The sequence below is a fragment of the Nothoprocta perdicaria genome, unplaced genomic scaffold, assembly GCF_003342845.1.
Source record: "Nothoprocta perdicaria isolate Ctin4 unplaced genomic scaffold, notPer1 scaffold_201, whole genome shotgun sequence".
NCBI classification, from domain to species: domain Eukaryota; kingdom Metazoa; phylum Chordata; class Aves; order Tinamiformes; family Tinamidae; genus Nothoprocta; species Nothoprocta perdicaria.
In genome coordinates, this window is record NW_020455217.1 from 952,019 (window position 1) to 973,053 (window position 21,035).

At 42.7% G+C, this 21,035-nt stretch overlaps 1 protein-coding gene across 1 annotated transcript in view; it reads right to left on the minus strand.

The window, feature by feature from the left end:
* ARHGEF12 (Rho guanine nucleotide exchange factor 12) overlaps positions 1-21,035 on the minus strand; it is a 63,260-nt gene that overhangs the window by 26,960 nt on the left and 15,265 nt on the right. Inside the window, exons 2-4 of the mRNA XM_026038127.1 lie at positions 7,725-7,748; positions 7,017-7,105; positions 5,374-5,430 (exon numbers count right to left, since the gene is read on the minus strand). Of these exons, the coding sequence (XP_025893912.1) occupies positions 5,374-5,430; positions 7,017-7,105; positions 7,725-7,748 (170 nt within the window). The remainder of the gene's footprint in view (positions 1-5,373; positions 5,431-7,016; positions 7,106-7,724; positions 7,749-21,035) is intronic.

Sequence of the window (21,035 nt, forward strand, 5' to 3'; positions counted from 1 at the left end):
AGCATAGKCCTGCCTATTCACTTCCCTTGAATTTCTCCCTTTTCCATAACCAATAACCCTTGGATCTAGTGCTCGAGTAAGTGTCCTCCTTGAATGAACATGATGCCACAGCACAGGTAAAGTAAGAGGACATGCAATACAAGCTGCACTTAGGAAGTATCATTTAAGTTGCCAGAATAACAACACAGTTTTCCCACCACCAGTCTCAATTTGATTCAAGAGCACCTTTTAATTTTATAGGATGAACAAACTAACCAACAGAGAGACAACTGAAGTTAGGACTAGGTGAACCCAAATCAGTCAGTCCTTGCCTTTGGCCTGCACTTGATCACTTCACAAAAGAAGGCGTCACTTAACTCTTTCCCTAACACAATGCAGAAGGCTGGAATAGGGTCCAGGTAGCCAGCTGAGAGGTGGAGATGCAGAGCTGCTTTGCAGCCATTTTAGTGGAGTTTTTGGAACATTTCTTCAGGTAACACTATTCCCTATGGAACCAGATCAGCTTCCATAATGCTTTCCATCAGCAGCAGGCAGACTAAACGGAGCACATACTACTGTGTACTGTTTGACTCCACCGTGAGGAAGAAGCAGCACAGGACTCCCCTAAACTCGTAATATGCTCACTTCTGATCTTCAGGCAACGCACATCCCATATGAAATCTGTCTAGCATCTGAATTTAAAGAACAAAAGCAGGAGCATTTCCATAACCTCTGCCTTGTACCTTGAACCGCTCATTAGGCTCTGAAATGGCCTTAAATGAAAGCTTCAGCCAGYGAGAGCCCAGCACTGATGTAAAGTCTCAGTTTGCAAGAGCCCTCGCCGTCATGCCTCGAAACTGCAAGTACACACGGGAAACCTGGCATTAGGCGACTGAGCGAAATGCAGCAACTTCCCCCTCTGTACTTAAGTCTATAAATTTTGTGCAAGCTTAAAGACCAAAAATGACATCAGACTCAAGTTAGTAAGCAGCAATCAGGTTTTCATTCATCTTTTTCTGGCTTTTGCATTCCAACTCTTAGCGTTCCTTACAGGGAAATCACAAGCCACTAATTTCAAAAGACCTTACCATAACATTCCATTTTTGCAGCTGAAGTTTAGTAAAGATTATAAGGTCTATTGAACTCAGTATTGACAATACTGAACATCATATCAATACTGATCTTATTTCACATTTATTTTCATGTTARAACATTCCAGTGGCAGGAAATTAAYAGACAACACTGCAGYTATGTTTTAGGTATGCCAAATCACTCTACATATTCATATTTCAAGTGAATACTTAAGATTCAGGGGGCAGGGGAGAAACACTCAAAAATCCCCTTTATCTTCACACATATTAGAATTCCCCAAACTCATTGGTATTGCCTCAAGCCAAGAGCACAGCCAGACAAATAACTGTGCGCTCTAGTTGAGCTAGTTTGAATTGGAAAGGAAAGCAGTAAGAAATATAAGCAGTTCGGAAAGAAAGAAAAAAAAAAAAAAAAAAAAAGGAATTAGAAGAACAGCTACGACAATCAGCTCTTCAATAGGTGGCACTATTCCCTCTGAGACATGGTGGCCGTGTCCTCCACCCCTGCTGCAGTGTGCCTTTTGGTCAGGAGGAAAGGGTAAAGTCCTAACCCCCCAAGGTCACCCAGATTCCAAGGCAAAAACGATGATCTTGACCAGCTTTGACAAACATATTTTGATTATCCAAAAGTTTCTCGAGTACAGCATTTTCTCTGTTCTTCTACGGATCTTAAATATTTTGAAGCTCTTCAATGAAACACAAGGTTTTATTTCCTTAGCAGTGCACACCAAGCAGTGCAGGAGTTCATGCTGAAAACCTGACTCACAGGAGAGACTGTAGGCATCAACTACGTCTTCCATAATAATAACGTAGCTTTTGCACTGATCACACTCTGTGGGACACTGCATGGGAGGAGACTTCTGAACTATAACCTCCCTGGAGGCACTAGGCCACAATGGGAAAATGCAATTTAATATGGAAGTGATCTGAAGTGAATCATTCAATAAACAAAAACAYACTCTTTGGGGTTTTTAGAATGTCCAAATACTTCACTTCAGTTGGGAAGCTTTAAAGTTTCTATAAAACATTTCAGAATCCTTCCTCCACAATATAAATAAAACGAAGCTATCAGCTTTCATATTGAAAGCTTCTCATAGGAGGAAATTCTGAATTTCACTTAATTCTAGTTATTAACACAGTCTTCATACCAAATGCCATATTAGCAGCATTCTTCAGATTCCTCCACTAACCCGGTAACTGAAGTCATGTAAACTCAAAGGAAAACGGACGCTATCTGAAATTAGCGCACTACATAATGTTTTGATAAAACTGTTAATAACAATGGYACTGAAAACCACTCAGAATGTAAGGCTTGGTAATCTTTCTGGAAACAAAGAACAATGTATTTTAACCATTATAAATAGGACTATCTGCTCCCATGGAAACGACACATTCAATCCCTGTGGTCGAGTGCCCCTTGCACTCCAAGCTGTTTCTGGCTATTATAAGAGTAGTGATGAGGGGGTCCCAAGAGCCCTTTTAAAAGACTGCAAAGATGGTGGCCACAACACAAAGACACAAGGCTGGGAAGAACTGCAAGAAACAAAACAGGAAGAGTAAAGAAAGATTCTCCAGCATTCAATTGTAAAGCAAGCGAACAGGGACAAAATTCAGACTTTCAGCACAAAAAAAAAAAAGAAAAAGTCTGTCCCAAAATGGACAGAGTATGCATCAAGTCTAGCTTAAAAATTTGAGGGCCTGAAACAGGTCGCAGGGCTAAAAACAGAAAGGTGGCTTTGGAGAGCAACTAAGTCATAGGGGATGCAAAAGGGTAACTGGAAGCTCACGTATCAACTCCAAAGCTCATTTGAGCTTTAAATTTGTTTCAATGCATGAATTCTACTTGAATAAAAAAAAAAAAAAAAAAAAAAAAAAAAAAAAAAAGCAGTATTGTGGAAGGTTATGGACTCGTTTAGTAAACTACAGCAGTCTAAAATTACATTCAACCTTTCTTCTGAACATCTAGACTTTGCTAAATGAAAATACATGATTTATGAAAGAAAATTTCTATCACATTCAGTATCACAATAAAACAAATCACAATGATTTTTCTACCTACTGACCCTCTTCCAAGTCATGCAAGTACTTCACGATATTCTGGTCTTAATTAGGAATTTCCAGAGGTAAGAACATACACGTACATAAAACGCTACCTCATTTTCTTGATGTCATTCAAGAATTTTCTATCATTCACTATTATCCCTTGGCAAGCCAAAGAAAGAACCASTTAACATCAGCCACCAGCAAGAAAAGTGTCTGTACAGTAGTTGCACATTTTTAAATGGTTAGGCTCCATCTAGTGCAAACATTTGACTTCTGTATGCATACCATAGAACTTGGGAAAAACAAAGGGAAAAGACAAAAGGCAGAGTAAGGTCCAAGGTAGAAAAGGTCACTGGAAAGAAAGGAATAGTGGAAACTGTTCCCATTGATCCTGGACACGGATAGAGYGTCTGCAGGAAACTTTGGGGGAGGTAAAAGCTTAAGTTTGGAAGTCATGTTTCTTCCCTCCGTACGTGGAAAGCCAGGACAGTGCACACTGAGGGAGAGGCATAAACACAGACACATTCCAGCAAGCATGCCAAATGTTTCCTGTAATTAACCTGCAGCAGCCTGACAGCACCTCCAGTACATTAGGGGTAAGCAACGTTAGACAAAAATTAACAAAGGTTCAAAGCGCAGCGATCTAGTCAATCTGGCTGCACTGTCCCAAACCACCATTCACCTAGCGAGGAGAAGAACCGGTCACAACATAAGTGTGGCTGAAGCTCCACCCCAAAATAGATCCTTTTCAAGCAGGTCTTTTCCTCACGTAGACTTTCTCAGCATGGGAGAAAGACATACAAGCTACAGCAGCTGAAGCAAATCAACACACACCCAAAACCCGCTTAGAGTCTCTGAGGAAGAGTGTCTTGCACCTTAGGAACATGACTGTCTTGCTTTATTTTTTATTAAAATAAATATTTGGGAATCGGAATTTCACCTCCACAGAAGAAACAGAGTTTGCCTCTCAATTGCATCAACTAAAAATCTTTTGCTAACTTACAGATGGGTGCAAGTTTGAAGGGTTTTGCTTTTTAATGTTCCTTATGAGAAGAGCTATGGCAGAGTGCTTTTATACTACACAGAAGTGGTTGGATCACAGCCATAAACACCTATATATTTTATTCTTGGGGAATACTGAAGTTGATATAGGAAGAGACAACGATTTTTATCACTCTGTCCAAAAGACAGTGGGAAAATATGCAGCAAGAAAATTCTCCACGGAGAAAATCAGAGACTATCACAGACTATTTTACATATCAGGAAAGAATAGCAAAGAAAGCCATCCTGCCAACCACTGCCAAAACACACCTGAGCATATATGTTTAGAAATGTGAAATGGAGCGAAATGCAGCAGTACTGCCCAGATTTAGCCTGCATCCAAGGGTATTAAAAGCTGGCAGGAGGCACAGGGCCTCTTATCAACCTGTGAAAACTTACTACCTCCTAACTAGTATATGTGTGCCAACCTCTTCCAAGATGACAAATTAAGCAAGCTTGTGACATAACGGTGGGATGGTGAGAGTGTCACAGCAAAGACACATCTGATGTGAGCTAGAGAAGGGCAGGTGAGATGGCAGGCTGTCTTTGGTAGACGTTCCTTCCTGCAGCACATGTCACAGGGCACTGTGGTAAGCAGCGGATATGCAGGTGACTCAAAATCATCCCAAATTGTAACATGCCAAATTGTTCCATTCTACAGGCTCGTAACGCAGTAATACCTAGCAAGAGAGGAGTGCCAGGGCATCTACTTCCTTTTCTGAAAAAAGGGCAGTGAAGTTCACATGCTTCCATTTTTTGAAGTTATCTAGACATAGGGTTTTTCAGTTCCATGAAACMCTCAAGCCACCTGAAGTAAGATTCTCTACAAGTAATGAAGAGAGATGAATTGGTAGCTCCTCCAGATTAAYCTCCACAGTTCAAGCCAGATGCAGACACAAGAACTCTTCTGGAGTCCAGTATGAGTTGTGCCTTYGTACACAGCCAAGAATACTTGGTGGCAGACGAGCGAGAAGAGCAGTCCCAGCAAGTTCCCTCCAACTACAGACGACAGCCTGCGCTTGCCACATACGAGTTAGTTTCCAGGCACTACAAGAACTACAAGCCGATACAAGTGAAGCAACATTGAAACCCGGCTTCCCGCTCCCTGCTGCAGAGCCAACCATGCGGATCAGGTAAAGGGTAAAAGCCTTGGGCGCACAGACAGAAAGCATCGAGCAGACTGCAAAGGTGCAGGGCTGCAGCAGCTGCTTTAGCTTACCATAYGTCTCGGATCTACTCTCCTCCGAACTAGACTTTGTCTTCTTGGAGGAGCTATCTGCACGAGAGCAGGAGAAAAGGAGAGAGAGATATAGAAAATATGGAGACCAAACATGAGAAAAAAAAAATTCATGAAAAACAGACTGATTTATTAGGTTAAATCGTGCAAAACACAAATAAGATGTGAACAAAACATAGGTGAAACACTTGGAATAAGGAGTGAATAATTCAAGCACGAAGACACAGGTGACACCACAAAGTATCTGCTACAGAATCTAAAACAAAATAAACCAAGTTCTCTGCTATGCCAACAGTGAACTACAGAGAAGAGAAGACTCTGGAAAAAACATAAGCTCCATGACATTTATCTCCAGAGTACATAGCAGACATACGCATAGTAGTTCAGCATTCTGAATTTGCCCCTTAAAAAGAAAAGAAATTGATGAAGGGCTACAGCGAAGAGGTCATCCACCAGACTTGACAGCAAGCATCACGGCAGGTGACCACTCTCAAAATAGAATTACTTTTATCAAATTAATATTGGAGGACTCCTAAATTTGCTTCTCAAAAAGTAAAAGCCAAATTCTCTTTGCAAGGCAAGACCTTCTCCCACCTAAACTAACCTTAAAGAATTCTACATTACCTTTTCTCAAGGATAAAGGAAAAGACAACAACTAATTTAGATTCCTCTCCCATAGGACTTTTTTTTGTTGTTTTCATAAATAGACTTTGAAAGTCCATATTAATTATTTTGTGCACAGTAGGAAGGAGTCATGCAGCTAGTGGCAGGAAAAATTCACAAACAGGATGGCTTATAAACGCAAGCTTGAACTACTTTGTGCACAAACACATTCTACAAGTTTTACAACCTCTAGATTCAACTCCCATCTCCTCCATAAGCCCCAGGGGAAAGACTGGACTAAACAGTAGAATGCACAGACATGAAAAACACACATTGCATGGGGCCAGGAGGCTCAGACAAGAGCCTGTCATGCATTTCATGAGCCTACACAGTAGTCACTGAGTTAGTGTTTCAGAGAGAGAAGGAAAAATCCCTGCATGCATGCTCATTTCCAGCACAGCAGTCCACAGGCTGACCAAGTTGATCCAGATTTCACAGAAGGTTTTATATATATACATATATTTTTTCTCATATCCTTTAAAATATAAACTTGTTTTAAAATATATCATGTTGGAAAGTACAGATGAACTTTAGAGATGAGAAGGAGGATTCAAATCTATGGAAGCTCAGCCCCTCCACCCTAAAAGAATACCAGTCCCAGTTGACACTAAGAACACTCTCTCTCACACTTCTTCCCTGCTAAATCATCCAAAAGAACCAACTAACTGCAAAACTTGCCAACTGAAATTTCAGAGCATCTTTTATGAAATAGGAAGTCGTTACAACTATTCACTGGTAGCACTAATATAGATTTGTTTTTGCACAGTTCACAGCCACTTTGTAGATAAGCATGTTTAAAAGAAAGCCCATACTCATTTCAATGCCTGGATGATTCAAAAAGGCTTTGCAATCACAGAGCACAACACAACTCTTGAAAACCACACTCATTAACACATCAGAACCCTTTTCACTGCAGTCAAACTGAAGTCCAAATTCCCATCTGTGCAGTTTTAAGACTTTACCTGTAGGATCAAAGTCGTGTGTACTACTGCAGCGTTCAACCTTCTGCTTCTTGTCAGCTGGAGACTCTCTGCTCAGAATGCTGCCATGTCTGTGTCAAACCAGAGAAGAGGGTCCTGACTACTGCACTGCAAACACACTGCTTAACCAGTCATTTCTTCATAAATAAGCCTAAGTAGCTCCATTTGCTAACAAGGAGCTTAGATTACAAAAACGTACACGTTAAAGCTTTAGTTTTTCAGATTTGTAGGAGCACAAATATTTCGTTATTCAAAATTAGTGATATTTTACTTTAAAAGCAAAATAAATTTAAGTGACATAAGGCTAAAAAAATCCTCAAATCCTCCTTAATTCAACTTCCTCTCTCAGTAACTTTTAAATTTTTGTATACAAAAATCAAAGTTTTAGATCAAAATCCCCCTTGAATTAAGTGTCTGTACATTATGCACCAATTGAAGGTCACTTGCTCTGACCATCTCAAATTCCAGATGAAACCAGTCGGTGCATATAGCTAATGCAAATGGTAACACTATGCCATGCATTTAAGTCAACCAAGCATATTTTGGGCACCCATCCTGAGCAGATACCCAATTTCCACGTGTCTGTAAGGAATCTCACTACACAGATGTTTGAATCTGAAAGTATTCATTTCACCAAAACACTGTATCGTAATTTGCAATACAAATAAGCTTTAAACTTCAGTAACTCACCTGGTAGGTTTTTTGAGAGGAAACCTGGAAAGAAGAAATAACATAAGTTTAATGAACTCTTCTTTTTGCTTTTCAACATTTTTACTTAACATCAACATTTATGCTTAAACACAAATAACACGTTATAGTTTTGTAATGCCGTAAAGCAAGAATAASGAATACTTTTTTGTTCTTATGTTCCAGACAATTATTAGTCCATCACAGCTGATTCAAAGCAAAGCACTCCTGTAAATATGGTTCAGGTCTTCAATAGAAGTAAAAGCAAAAGCAGAACTGGAGCTCTCATACTCTGCACCCAATAGGTCTTTCTTTTTCACTAGTGGAACAAATCATCTTCCTCTCATAACAAATAGTTCCATATGCTAAGAATTAATCGAGTTTGATGGCTGTGTCCTGTTGATGGATTTATTAGCCGGTAGGTGAACTCAAACTGAAAGTTCTCCCATAGCCATGACATTGCAATTCTCTCTCCCCCATGCAGAGTCTGTATTATCTAASAGCATTACAGCTCATGCGACCATCTCTTCCTAACACGATCTCTATTTTCACGAAAAGTATAAAAACCCACTCCTTTAAGACAAGCAGAAAGTGCTCAGCAGGCACACCACCTCCAGTGCTGCTTTCTCCAAAGAGGCAGCACCAGTCCAATAATACAATACAATACATAGCTACAATAACATATACAGGAGCACAGTCAGGGGAGTCCAGTAGCCTTGCAACTACTTGAACAGCATAAAGTTATTACACCGAGGTAATGCTCAACTTAGTTCCTCCCTCGGAATACCACGTATCTCCCGACACACATGCACGGATGAGGCTGGCACATGCTGAACCTCTGTGCAAACACTCACTAAGAACAGCTACCCTTGTCTGCCTTTGAAGGGAGCACCTCATGAGGTATTAGGCAAGTGAAATGCAATTAAAATGACACTGGCAATATTACCTGTCTATTATCTGAAAAAAAAAACCATTTCCTATCTTCAAGATAACAGTACCAAATTAAGTTGAAATGCACCAGTGCTTTCAAAACTAAGGGGATAGAGAGTTTCTCTGGTAGCCTAAGTCTAGGGAACCTATGGGTAAAGAAGCACAGAAGTTAATTACTCACCATTAAAAGAAACAAAGTTGCACACAGACAAAAAGAAACAAAATTACACACAAAAAGAAACAAAATTTCAGACAAAACTAAAAGAAACAAAGTTGCACACAGACTAAACAATAAGTGGTAATCCTCTTCCTTCTCCCAAAAGCCCAGGCCATTATTTTCATCACAGAAGCCCGAGAAATCCACTCTGCAAATGAAAAATGCCTCCCTAGGCCTGTCTCTCCTCACTAGGCTCCTCCTGCAAAGCCARATCTCTCGAACATTCACTTGGAAATTCTGGTGAGTAAAGAACTATTTTATGCAGGGCAGACACCCCGAATCCCAAAGCAAAGAAAACACAGAAGTCATCTCAGGCCAACCTCGTGTGTCATTCAGAAAGCAGAAAGAGACTGAGGAATAACGAAAAGAAAATCCATCCTTCTATAGCTGGGAAGGGTCTTTAGGAGATGAATTATACTTTTTTGCTTTTCTTAGTCTAATGCACTTCAACTTTTGAGATGCATGAAAAAAGTACTAACTTCAGTAACAGAAATACTTTTACGGAGCACTTCAGTGCATCACTTTATCCCATAGTGCTCCCTAACAAGCCCCCCTAGGTCCAACTGCACTCCACTGTAGCCAAAATACAATTTACAAACAAAAGTGGATTTAGTTCTCTGTTGCACTGTTCTGGGTAATCCAGAGTTCAAATGGAGGCAGACTTTAAATTTTAGTGCTTTAGAGGTTATGTAAAAACTTTTTTCTTTCCTTTTTTAAATAATATAAGCTCTTGACTTCAAAAGTCTACAGATTTCGAAAGAAAATCCCAAACGCAGCAGCAGAGAGCAACGTTAAAAGAYGGAGCAGCCCTTCCCGCTCCGGAGTTAAGAGTGCGCGGAGGAGTCTCGCTGAGCGGGAGCCAAACCCTCCCGCTTCCTACGGCGAGGTCCTAGCTCCGGAACTACGCTCCGCACCAGGCGCGACACTCGGGTACGAGGCGGCAGGACCCGCGAGGGGCCGCGTAGCCTGGACRGAGCCGGCAGCACTAGGGGAGCGCGGGGAGAGGGTCCGGAGCCGCAGCGCGCAGGGCTCGCTGCCGGCTCCAACAATGCGGCCTGCGTCACAGGGCGCCGAGCCGGAGCATGCCGGGAGAGCTGCCGGAAGCGCCGGAGCCCCTTGGCCGCGGGCCAGCTTCCTGAGCTGCTTTCCTGTGCGGGGCGAGCGGGGCGGGAGGGCCGCGCTGGGGGAGCGGGGCCAGCAGCGAGGCGAGGCGAGGCGAGGCGCGCTCCCTGCTCCCTTCTCCGTTGGGCAGCTCCGCGTCGCCGCCACGGAGCGAGCCGGGAGAGCCAGCGCAGCAGGACGGGGCCCTTGCTCCGCTCCACTGGAGGTGAAGGAGGAACGGCTTCTCCCCCTGCCCCTCCTACAGCCCGCCGAGCCCTGAAGCGCTTCCAGACCACTCAGTTATAAAATGACGGAACGCGAGAGGGAACAAGCTGCTGCGTTCGGACCAGAAGGATGTTCTTAATGTCCCCGCTGGCCAGACTGCGGGGAGCGCTCGGTACAAGACGCTTCTCTTCTTCCCCCAAATTCCTAACTGAATACTCCCTGGCCTCTCTAGGGTGGCCGAAGCGTCCTTCGGCTCCTCACRACTATGTCACTACACGCGACTACAGCAAAAAGCACAGTGCAAGCAAGTGGATAAACAAAGCACAAAGAGAGAAAACAGAAGAGTTTCTGAGCTTATTCAACAGCTATCTTTTTTTAGTGCAGCTTACTTTACTTCCAAATATTACTATGTTGAAAATAAAAGTAGTGTACAAAATGTATTTCACCTACAACTGTAAACACTGGGCAAGCTGGGGGGTGCGGTTAACAGCTGGAGATTTAACTCCAAATCTGGCTGGCAAGTTTAGGCTACACGATAAAACCCTGTAGACATTTTGTCTGATAACTGATGAACATCAGCGCATTTTCAAACAAGTTGTTCCACTCTCTCAACTCCCAAATACCAGGAACAATTATAAGCCAAGTCTCATTTTGTTTTTTAAATACTGCCTCAAATTATTTAAGTAATTTAAATGCATCCAATTACTAAAAGTATGCCTTGTTAGTCATGCTGCATTAGGAAAACCTATTTACCAAAATGCAGAGCAAGAAAAACACACCTACAACTAGTAACACCATGGATTAAAAATTCTCACCCGTGCATACACCATTCAGTACTGCATCACTGCCTAAAACGTACCTAGAAGCCAAGACAAAAATATATATATATATATACACACACACACACACACACACATATATATACACTTTTCAGATTTCATGTGCTCAAACCCAGCCGAGCTAGGAAGGATTCCCAGCTCGCAGCAGTACAAAGCATTCCATTCCAGCCCTGGAGGTTGAAAATATATCTGACCATAAATAGTACCGCATTCAGATAACCATGTTGGGTTTTCTTCCTCCCTTACTAAAATATTACTAGAATTCAAGTAACTGCTATCTCAAAAACTGATCAAAGAGGAAAAATATTTAGATTCAGAGAAGGGCCTCAGCCTTGGAAATACTTATTCATATGCCTAGCTTTAGTCCCATTTGCTCTGGCAGGACTACTCACATGCCTGAAGTTAAGCTTGTGTGTTTGCATGATGGAAGTATAAATTACTACAACTTGTGCTGAGATGAGTAAGAATCATTGTGAAACCCATACAGAARAGAACAGCCTAAAACTGCTTGCTTGACAGAACCAATCTTTAATTAGGAGGTGAACAGTTGCACTAGAAGCTTCTTCATTGCTTTATTAGTTTCATTTAAATAAGAGGCTGCTTGTGCACACAAACGCTCCTCAAGAAATCTGAATGTGACCCAAAACCCAAGAGGCATGAGAAACATTGGTCTCATTCCTTTTTTTACTTTAATTCTTCTCCACATTTAGAAAGCCAAGGAATACCAAACATAACTGGAAGTTCTTCCTCACCCCCCACCAAGGCTATTTGCAATGACATCATCCTGTTTCCGAAGGATTTCACCAGGAGACTAGTCAATGCGGGGCCTTTTGCCAGCACCACCTCTGCGTGTGCATTTTAGTGACAAAACACATTGTTTAACTGCCAGCTAYGCGTGTGGAGCCCCAGCTGCACGCGGCTCTCCTGCTCACACACACCTCCACAGAKCCGAAAGCTCAGAGACCTCGAGGAAGCTCCTGGATAACACGGAAAACCACCGAGGAGCCCGCACTACTTGGTGTCTCACGCAYACGACGCAGCGCTGTCAGAACCTGCTAGGATTTGATTTTAAAATTCTGGCTGAATCCGCRCTCACACAAGTCAGAAAAGGTTGTATTTGCTCTGCCTCTTCAGCAGGCTGAACGAGACCCTCCAAAGCACAGCAAACGTGGATGTCACTTTGCAGTTATTTCCCAGAATTTTATCTTGAAAGTAACTGGGAGAAGGAGAGAAAAAAAGCCTGTTTATTTTCCGAGTTTGCAGACACATGCATCCACCCTGACACTCAGTGGCTGAGCTTAAAAGCCTCAAGAAAGGTATTACGGGCAAGYGCTGGCATGATCTGAACCCCAGCGGTACCCGTGTGACCCTAGCGCAGAGCTAGGGGCAGTTTCCTGTCACAACAAAGAGGGACGACGTGTCCTGTACACGACAGTGGGTGACTAAGAGGAACTGATGGAACAGCAAGTGACAGGTGGAGAAACACAGATGCAGCAAGTGGGCAACTACAAATGACCAAAAAAAAAAAAGGCAGAAAAATCTGCCTTTTTTACCACCCTGCCCAACAACAGCTGTGACCACAGCAGCTATGCTACTGATTCAACACATCAATCTCYTCACCTTCACATTTCCCCACTTAAAGTGCAGCTTTATGCACGGTCATCTTTCCTCTCTATCAGAGGATACAGTTTTCTTCCTCAAACACATCTAACTGCAGAGTGAAAAGAACAGGTTACAGTGCAAGACGCAGCAAAAGAGCCAAACTGAAGGCAGCAACCGAATGGCTTGGATGTCTAGAACCATTTGGAGCCATTATACAGACCCAGTGCCCTTGTAGCAAGAAGAGGCAAAACAGAGCAGAGCCAAAAAAAAAAAAAAAAAAAAAATCCTTGTTATTTTTATAGGAGTCCAAGGCAGCACATAGCTGACACAATGACTCATGGAAGAATCGTTCGTGGCGTTATTAGCTTTAGATTACTGATTGCCTTGCGAACATGCCCACATTCTGCCTTCTGAGGAGGAACATAGGTAATTTAGTGAAGGGATTATACAGCCACTACCTTCCCGTGCTGACTCCACCAGGTTCTCCATCTTCTCATCCCTCACAGTAACTGTAGCATTGGATGAGGTCAGATAAAGGACTAAYGCACACGTCCAGCTTGAACTGTTTTAAAAAAGGGAAACATAGRACTTTTCATAAAATATGTAATAAAAAATTCCTTGTGCTTGTGCTTCCATACATGGAATACATGCATACATGGAGGCACATGGAATTTCCTGGTGATACAGGTATTATGTCCATCCTAATGAATTTCGCTCCCTTTGGTAAACATCCTTTTGTGAAGAGATGTGTTCAGCTTGGAAAAGAGCTTGCAATGGTATCTGTTAAAGACATACATCGAGCGAAGAGGCAAGCACTGCATATAGCCAACCATACTTCTGTCCTTAGCATCATTCCCATGTRAAGTTTTCAAACCAGGGGGGTGGAGGGGTTATATTTCTCTAAGAACAGCAACGTTTGGAAAGGGTGGAAGAAAAGCATCTCTAGAGAAGTTTCATCCACAGTTCAGTCATTCAGTCCCAACCCAAGCAAGTGCCTCAGCTATTTTCCATGACACAAGCACTCGGATTTTTCCAAGAGCTGATGTCAGGGCTTTTCATGGAGAAAGAACTGCATTTACAGGGCAGGCGAGGAAGGAGGGCTTCCCCAGCAGCTATTCTCAATGTGGCCTTTGTGCCGCTCTGCTGCTGAAGCCAGGACCCTGCGAGAACTCTGAGTCCCCACAGAAATGCTACAAAGAGGAGGGGACATTTTGCAGGGACATTTTCAGCAGCAAGGACTATTCTTCCACTCCTGACTGACTTCCAGGGCTCGGAACCATCAGCTTTCCATCTCCAGGGCCGAAGTTACAGGCCCTGTAAGACAAGGACACCTATTGTTCAGCAGCTCTACAACCGGCTAGGAGCCGGCAAACAAACTCCAACTGGGAAAGGGGGCAGTGGAAGAGTGCAGAAATAAAATAAGTTGTTCGGGTTTCCCTCACGCTGCTTTTAGGTGCAGTCTAAAGGCACACTTCAAGCTGCAGGGATCKGGTTTGCCCATAAAATACTCCAATATATTGGAGTGGGAATAAACTCTGTCCTCTAACTGATCAAGAAAAGAACTTCCCAAACCTCAGCTGATTTGACACAGGTCTCCCAATCCCACTGGTTACAAGTTACTACGTGACTCTGTTTCCACCTCTGTGAAAGCAAAATTAGCATCCTCGAAATGACAAACACACCAGCCAGTTGTACTGAAAAAAAGAAGAAGAGCTCTTTAGAAACACCTTCAGAAATAGTTATCATAACTACAATAAAGAACAATCCGGCGTGCCATGAAACAGAGCGGAAATGTCGATGGTGTGTTGGTTTGCTGCAAGTTACTCGCTTAAGAGAATTGAGTAAGCAGTGTAAAAAGGTCAAGCCTTGTGATGTAAGAAGTTATGATCAGGATTTTAAGTTGATTTATTTATTAAGTAGACTATGGACAAACATTTCCAGCCATAGAGAGCTCAAGCCTCTCCAGAAACAAGGTGTCTGAAATCAGGTGGGCTTGGCCATTCCAGAAGCATTCCAAAAAGGCACTTTTCTCCCCATTTTGCATATCATCTTGGCAGCTTGAGCTTCAGCTCTTTGGAGGAAAAAGAAAAAACATAAGTGCAGAATAGGTCTACTTTGACTCTTTTCTCCAGTTTCCACCTCTGAAAATCATTTCAAATCCCTTGCCCACCAACAGCTCCACTATGAAAGAATCAAATAAAGCAATAGGGTTTCTTGAGCAGACAGGGCGCGGCAATCAAAATTAACCTGCCTCCCTAAACTGGAGCTAATTACGGGGAAATGAAATGTTTGCTTTGCTTGCCAATAATTGCAATAGAGAGCTGGCTCAAAGGAAGCAGCCCTACTCCCCGCCTCCCCACCAGCACCACTCCTACACAGGCTCTGGAAAAGCTTTCTAGTTAGATGCAGACAAAAATCAAAGCGAGCGACAAAGCAACAAGAATGCAGTGCCAGACAATTTTATTTTGCTAAACCAACCATGGAAACATAAAGCTTTCAACTGCCATGGGATTTGCTTTCACCCAATGCACACACATAAGGGCTTGGAGATCATTCACGTTGCCCCAGTCTGTCATGCAGTTTTTGCATTTCATTAGGCACACAGCCTAGTTCCTTATTAATGCCATACCTAACTTGTGGCTGCTATGAACCAGCAACAACCGAGTGTGGAAACAGTCCTTAAAAACAGCAAAAGGCAGCAATTAGAAAGGGAGGAGAAAGACGTATTGCAATACAACTGGAAATGTAGCTTTCAAAATACCCTAACTCTAACTCCAATTACCCAGCTTCAAGTTTTGCAAATATATGTGCAAGGTTCAGAGGCCCATTTGACTATGTGGCCCACAGTTYACATTTCTGGTGAGTGAGTACAGACGGTTGCCACAGGAACACCGTGCATCTAAGAAATAAATGCATATTGGGTTGTGGGTATCAAGTAAAGAAGAGCTACTGTTAGAGAAAAAAACATAATCAGAAGAACTAGTTTCTGTTTTCAACTGGGGAAAAAAAAAAAACAAGTAGTTCCCCAACTGCTAATCTCGGCAAGTTCTAAAGCAAACATCTTTACCTATATCTTGACCATTCCTCTAACATGCCTTTCAAAAACTGTTTTAGCAAAGAACCAACACGGTTAACTTGTTATGAACACATATTTGAGCTAACATTATTTCACTGCACTTTCACTTCAATATGGGTTTTGTTGTTAATTGCAAAACATTTAAAAAAACCTAGTAATACCTTCACTGGTGGATTTATATTTAAAGTGAACTGTATGACACAAAGTTTCATTTCATTGTTGCCATAATAAGGTCAATATGTCTGACACATTTGCTCCCCAAAAGGCATCCCGTCTTAACTTGTCTTTTCCTTAACTTCCCTTGTTAGTTTGTATTACGGGCTAATGTACATAGCTGAACTAGAAATATAACATCAACATTTCAAGCTCTAGGCTGGTCTTTCATCAGGACTAGGAATTTATCAGCTCACAGCTAAGCAAAAAGCAGTTCTAGCTCTGCCTTTGCTGTCCCACTCAGTCAAGAACCTTTAGTCAAACTACGCCCAGTCTGCATGGGATCTGCGGACAACTTCCACCCTTACGACCTTTGCGAAGCCTCTAAATATTTGCCAGCTGCAATAAACTAATTTACAGCTAATATGTCTTAAATTATCCAGCAGCAAAGCACTCTCAGTGGCCTAATTTACACTCAGGAAAAATTGGATATACCCACTATTATACAAACAGAAGCTGCAGTGCAGAGCGAACTAAGAAATCACTACCACCCTGTTGCTTAACCTGTATCGCACATTATTAATACCTCATAGCTTCCAACACAGACAGATTCTCACGGTGAACTTTTGCTAATGTAGGTGCAAACACTAAGGGCATCAGCACTAGTGTGACTCCAAGAGTATAAATTATTTGCTACTAAAGCAAATTAAAAACATGCAACTTATTTAACATTTCACTCCTCTTGCTTCAACACCTCCCAGGAGGGCTTCTGTCACAGTAAAAGTGCATATAAAAAAAGTAACCATGGGAAATTTCTCAAATGTATATTTCCTCAGTTAGCTAGAATTTAAAAAGCGTGCAATGGAAATTTATCCATAAAGAGATTAGCAGTACTGTATGCTAATGTTAAGGCCACCTTACATTATCCACATTACCTAAGAGACCTCAGTGATATGCAAACCTACTACTGCTCCTCCAATGAAATGCAGGTCTTGCCTGTAAAACATGAGCAAAAAACTGCACACAGCCTACACTGCATGAAAGGTGAAAAATGCACACAGGCATTGAGGGCAGCTTCCTTCTCCACATTCATGAGCCCCTTCAGTGAAGCTGCAGGAGGAATCCAGAAAGACCAACTGCAAAGAACTGGAGCAGAACATAGGATTAAGATTTCACAGTGACATCAAGCCCCGTTTCTTCTGCTACAAAATGGAAGGGAAAAAACAGCAGCGAAGCCATGATACTTGTAAAATGGCCTAAGATCCTGAGAACAGCGCATGAGCCAAATGCATTGCTATTAAAAGAGTTCCGAATATGTTTGTATTATTATTTTCCTCTTGGTTCTCATAAAAGAAATACATAAAAATACAAGAAGAAAGGAAGAAATGTTTACTCAGGAAACCTACCAGCTGCTGAGAGGCGATGGCAGTGAAATTCCTCAAGACATGTGGCAGCAGCCTAGAGATAATGAAGCTATCTGAAACCTCAATATCAGTTTTAAGCTCTTTCCCCAGCCCGCTTGCCCTTGCACCAGTTCTCAGGAACGCCCCTTCACAAGAGGCACAAAGCTGAGAACTGTCAGTTCTCATTGACTTGGGCGAGAGCAGAGCTTGCAATAACTTGCAGATTGTCACCCAGGATTTTAAAGAGTTGCCTCTCCATGTCAGAGCCACCTACAGTACTGCCTTGCTGAGAAATGAGCGTCTGTGCACAGCGGATAGTGCCTACTTCATATATGTCCTCCAGAAGATAAATAAAATAAAACTAAACACCAGGGCAAAATACCCAGGAGAGATCAGCATTTAACAGCCCTTTCCCATCAAATCCCAATACCCAAACAGGGGCAGAAACTACTGCAAATGGAGGGAAGTCTCTCAGCAAGCTCATTGCTGTCCTTGTACTACTGCTGTCTCCCTTGTGCACCAGCAGCACTGGTCAGAGCATTCAGATTCAGCAATCTGTCTTTGACAGATACAATCTGAATGTCTCACAATAGGAAAAAAAAATAATAAACAGATGAACGAAAACTACGTTGGAGGGGATGTCAAAGATGGTTTCCTGGATATTAACAACTAATTTAAAAATCAATGCCCATGAACACTAGCTTATCAAAACGACACTCACTTAGACTGTAAACACTAACTGCTAATAGACAGAAGGGCTAGGATGGAATCGAGCCTGGGGAATTGTGAAGAGGGTAGTGCTGCCAGCAGCTCCATGCAAGGCACCTCTCCTGCCTTTCAAAACCTTTGTTGTGGAGCTGAGAAATGGCAGCATAGATTTCAAAACCAGGCAGATGTAACTGGCTATTTTGACAATGGAAATAGCAAAATACAAACTACAGTTCTATCACACAACAGCTGTTTAAGTAAAAAAGACTAAACAAAATCCTGCAAGGGAAAAAGAAATCCTCCCCCTCCCCTTCAAATCCCAATAGATAGTACATGAAAAATTCCTCCTCTCTCCTCTGCATTCAGGGAAGCTATTTTTTCCATCTTGCAGCATATTCACACATCCCTCAGGAGGGACAAAGACACAGACATTACCTGGTTCACAAGAGCAAGTCAGCTGAGCAGGGAGATCCCCAAGGGCCACTTCTGGGGGAGCACGGTGGGAGCACGTCGTCTCCGAGGAGCGCAGGCTGCCCCTCCGGGGGCCTTCTGCTTTCCTCGCGCTCGCGCGATATCCTTGGAAAGGCATCTGTCTGATTGTTGCACTGACCACTTGAGGGATGGGAAGAAACTCCACCTCTTCTCTCCCACCTCCTCCCCGCCAGCACCAGCTGCGGCCCGGCGCGGAGAACAGCGTCCGCACGCGCCCCACGGACGCCGCACGCAGGCCGTGCGGCGCTGGCATCTCCACATGCAGCTTTCCAGGGGCCTTGCGGACAGAACATGATACAGACACACACACGGATGCATTTTAAGGCACATCGCGCTGATCACAGAAACCGCTTCACACAAGGCATGCGAGTAAAGGACTGGCACAGGGCAGCAGGATTTTGTGCTTTCCCCATTTCTGGTCTCTGTCACAGGGTCACGTCGTGCCTTGCAATTTTGTTTTTTCCTTCAGGTTTTTTTTTTTTTTTAAATCCCTCCATTGTGACACCTGAAAGAGCACACAGCCCCTCTCCAAAAAACAGAGCTCCCGCACTGCTTTAGAAGAGGGCAGGCAAGAGGATGAGAATAAAAGCCTGCCCCTCTGCCATGCCACGAAACACATGGGCCAGTCAAAGCAGGGGGCACAGCCTTACTGCTCGTATRGCCATATGACTGGCCAAGCCCTGGGGAAGAAGGATTGGAGGGAGAAGGGGCTGTTTTCTTTTTCTGCCCCAATAACCTAATTAGGTTTGTGAGCAGCGCTAGCGGGATAGAAATTTCTTCACGCTACACTGTCTGTTTGTGTTTGATTAATGTAAATCTTCCCAGGGCTCTAACCATGCCCCAGGCAGTGTGATGCCTGGCACTCCATTAACAAGCATCCAAGCCACTGCGTACAGCAGAACAAGCAGGATAGAGTCTGGTTTCAGCTTTTCCATCAAACCATCCAATTCAACTGAAGCAATTTCCCGTGATTTGATTTGAATTACCATTCCTAATTAAATTCCATATCTTCCCTGAATTATGGCGGCTATTAAAACTACGAGACTGCAGCAAACCACTTAATATATTAATCGCCATCTCTTTTGCATTCTGCCAGTTCTTAAGTTTTCACAGAGCAAACTCACCGTAACTTCTGTGCTGCCCAGTCCAATGCGTGCTGGTACCAAATATAATCTGAAAACCACAACTGCATCAAGGCTACAATTACACAGCAGAGAGGAAGCCAAAGAAATCAACTCCTACCCCTATATCTATCTGCTCCATGGCTCGAAAAATGCAATAGCTTCCCAGCTAGAGCATGTATTTTCCATGCCTCTATCTTTTCCTGTGGTATGCATTATCATTTTCTAAATAGCAGAAAGCTGTATTTAGCTGGTTCTCATTTTGAACCATTTGCTCAGCTTCTCATTTTCTAGGAACTTCACAAATCAGAAAAGAACATGTCAGCTCTTACAAAGAAAACATTAACAGAAAAACGGCAAGAACAGCAGCACTAAACAGCCAGCAGTTCTGATAGTCACTGGCTTGCACCTCTTGTTCCAGCAGTCCTAATGCCCAATCCAAAGTAGTGAAAAAAATATGCAGTAGTTCATTTTTCTTTTTTAAAGCAAGCACACATGAAATCACAAAGAGTTAAGGAAGCGAGGGGAAAAAAATCACTGCAAATCCCAGTGCAGAGCTTCATACCCACTTTATTCATGCCTGAGCGAGAATCACGTGAACCAAGCAGCCACTGCTAAGACATAAAGGCAGTGTCAAAACAGGGCTATTTTTAAACTTGGTTTACATTTTTAAAAAAAAAAATCAAGAATTTCCTAATTCTTCTCCTGCATACTCCTCAGCACATCAATAAAACATACGCAAAACAACGAGCGCTGGCCAGCTTCACCAAAATGTATTTTGCTTCAAACATTCTTGTTTCCTGTTTCTTTCCCTTCTCTGTGTACTCAACTCATTCGCTGACTGCAGCAGTCAAAACAACGCACTCCACAAGCAGAGCTCTGAACAGCAAGTCAGAACCACGCACCTATTCCCAGACCTACTCCTCTCTCAAGAAACTCATATTTCCATATTTCACAGCTGTATGCCTCAGTTTACCCTTCAGCAAAACTGGGTATTACTTACTGCAGGGAAATACCCTCACATCTGCAAGCCACTTTACAACTCTAAGCAAGAAAATGTGTAGCATTGCAGAGTATTATTTATTACATCCTTGCAAAACTCAAATTTCTCTGAGCAAAGAGTGCTTGCTTCTTTAAATTTGCACACAAAATACTTGATGTGAAACCGTTTGGGCCAGTGAGCAAACAGAGTAAAACAGGAATATACTGCAGCCCCATGTGGCACCTTTACCTCAGAGGGGACATTTTCAGTCCCTCACAATATCAAATTCCCTTATTTGTCATCAACATGTAGGGGAAGTTGTATTTGTACCATGAATCAGTCTCCAAAATTTCAGAAACAGATATTATAGCCTTTTCCCTCCATTTCTACACTTTTGGACAACGGGAAAAATAAGACTCAGCAAGAGATGCTACTTGGCATGCTGCTACTGTGCACCAGAAGAGA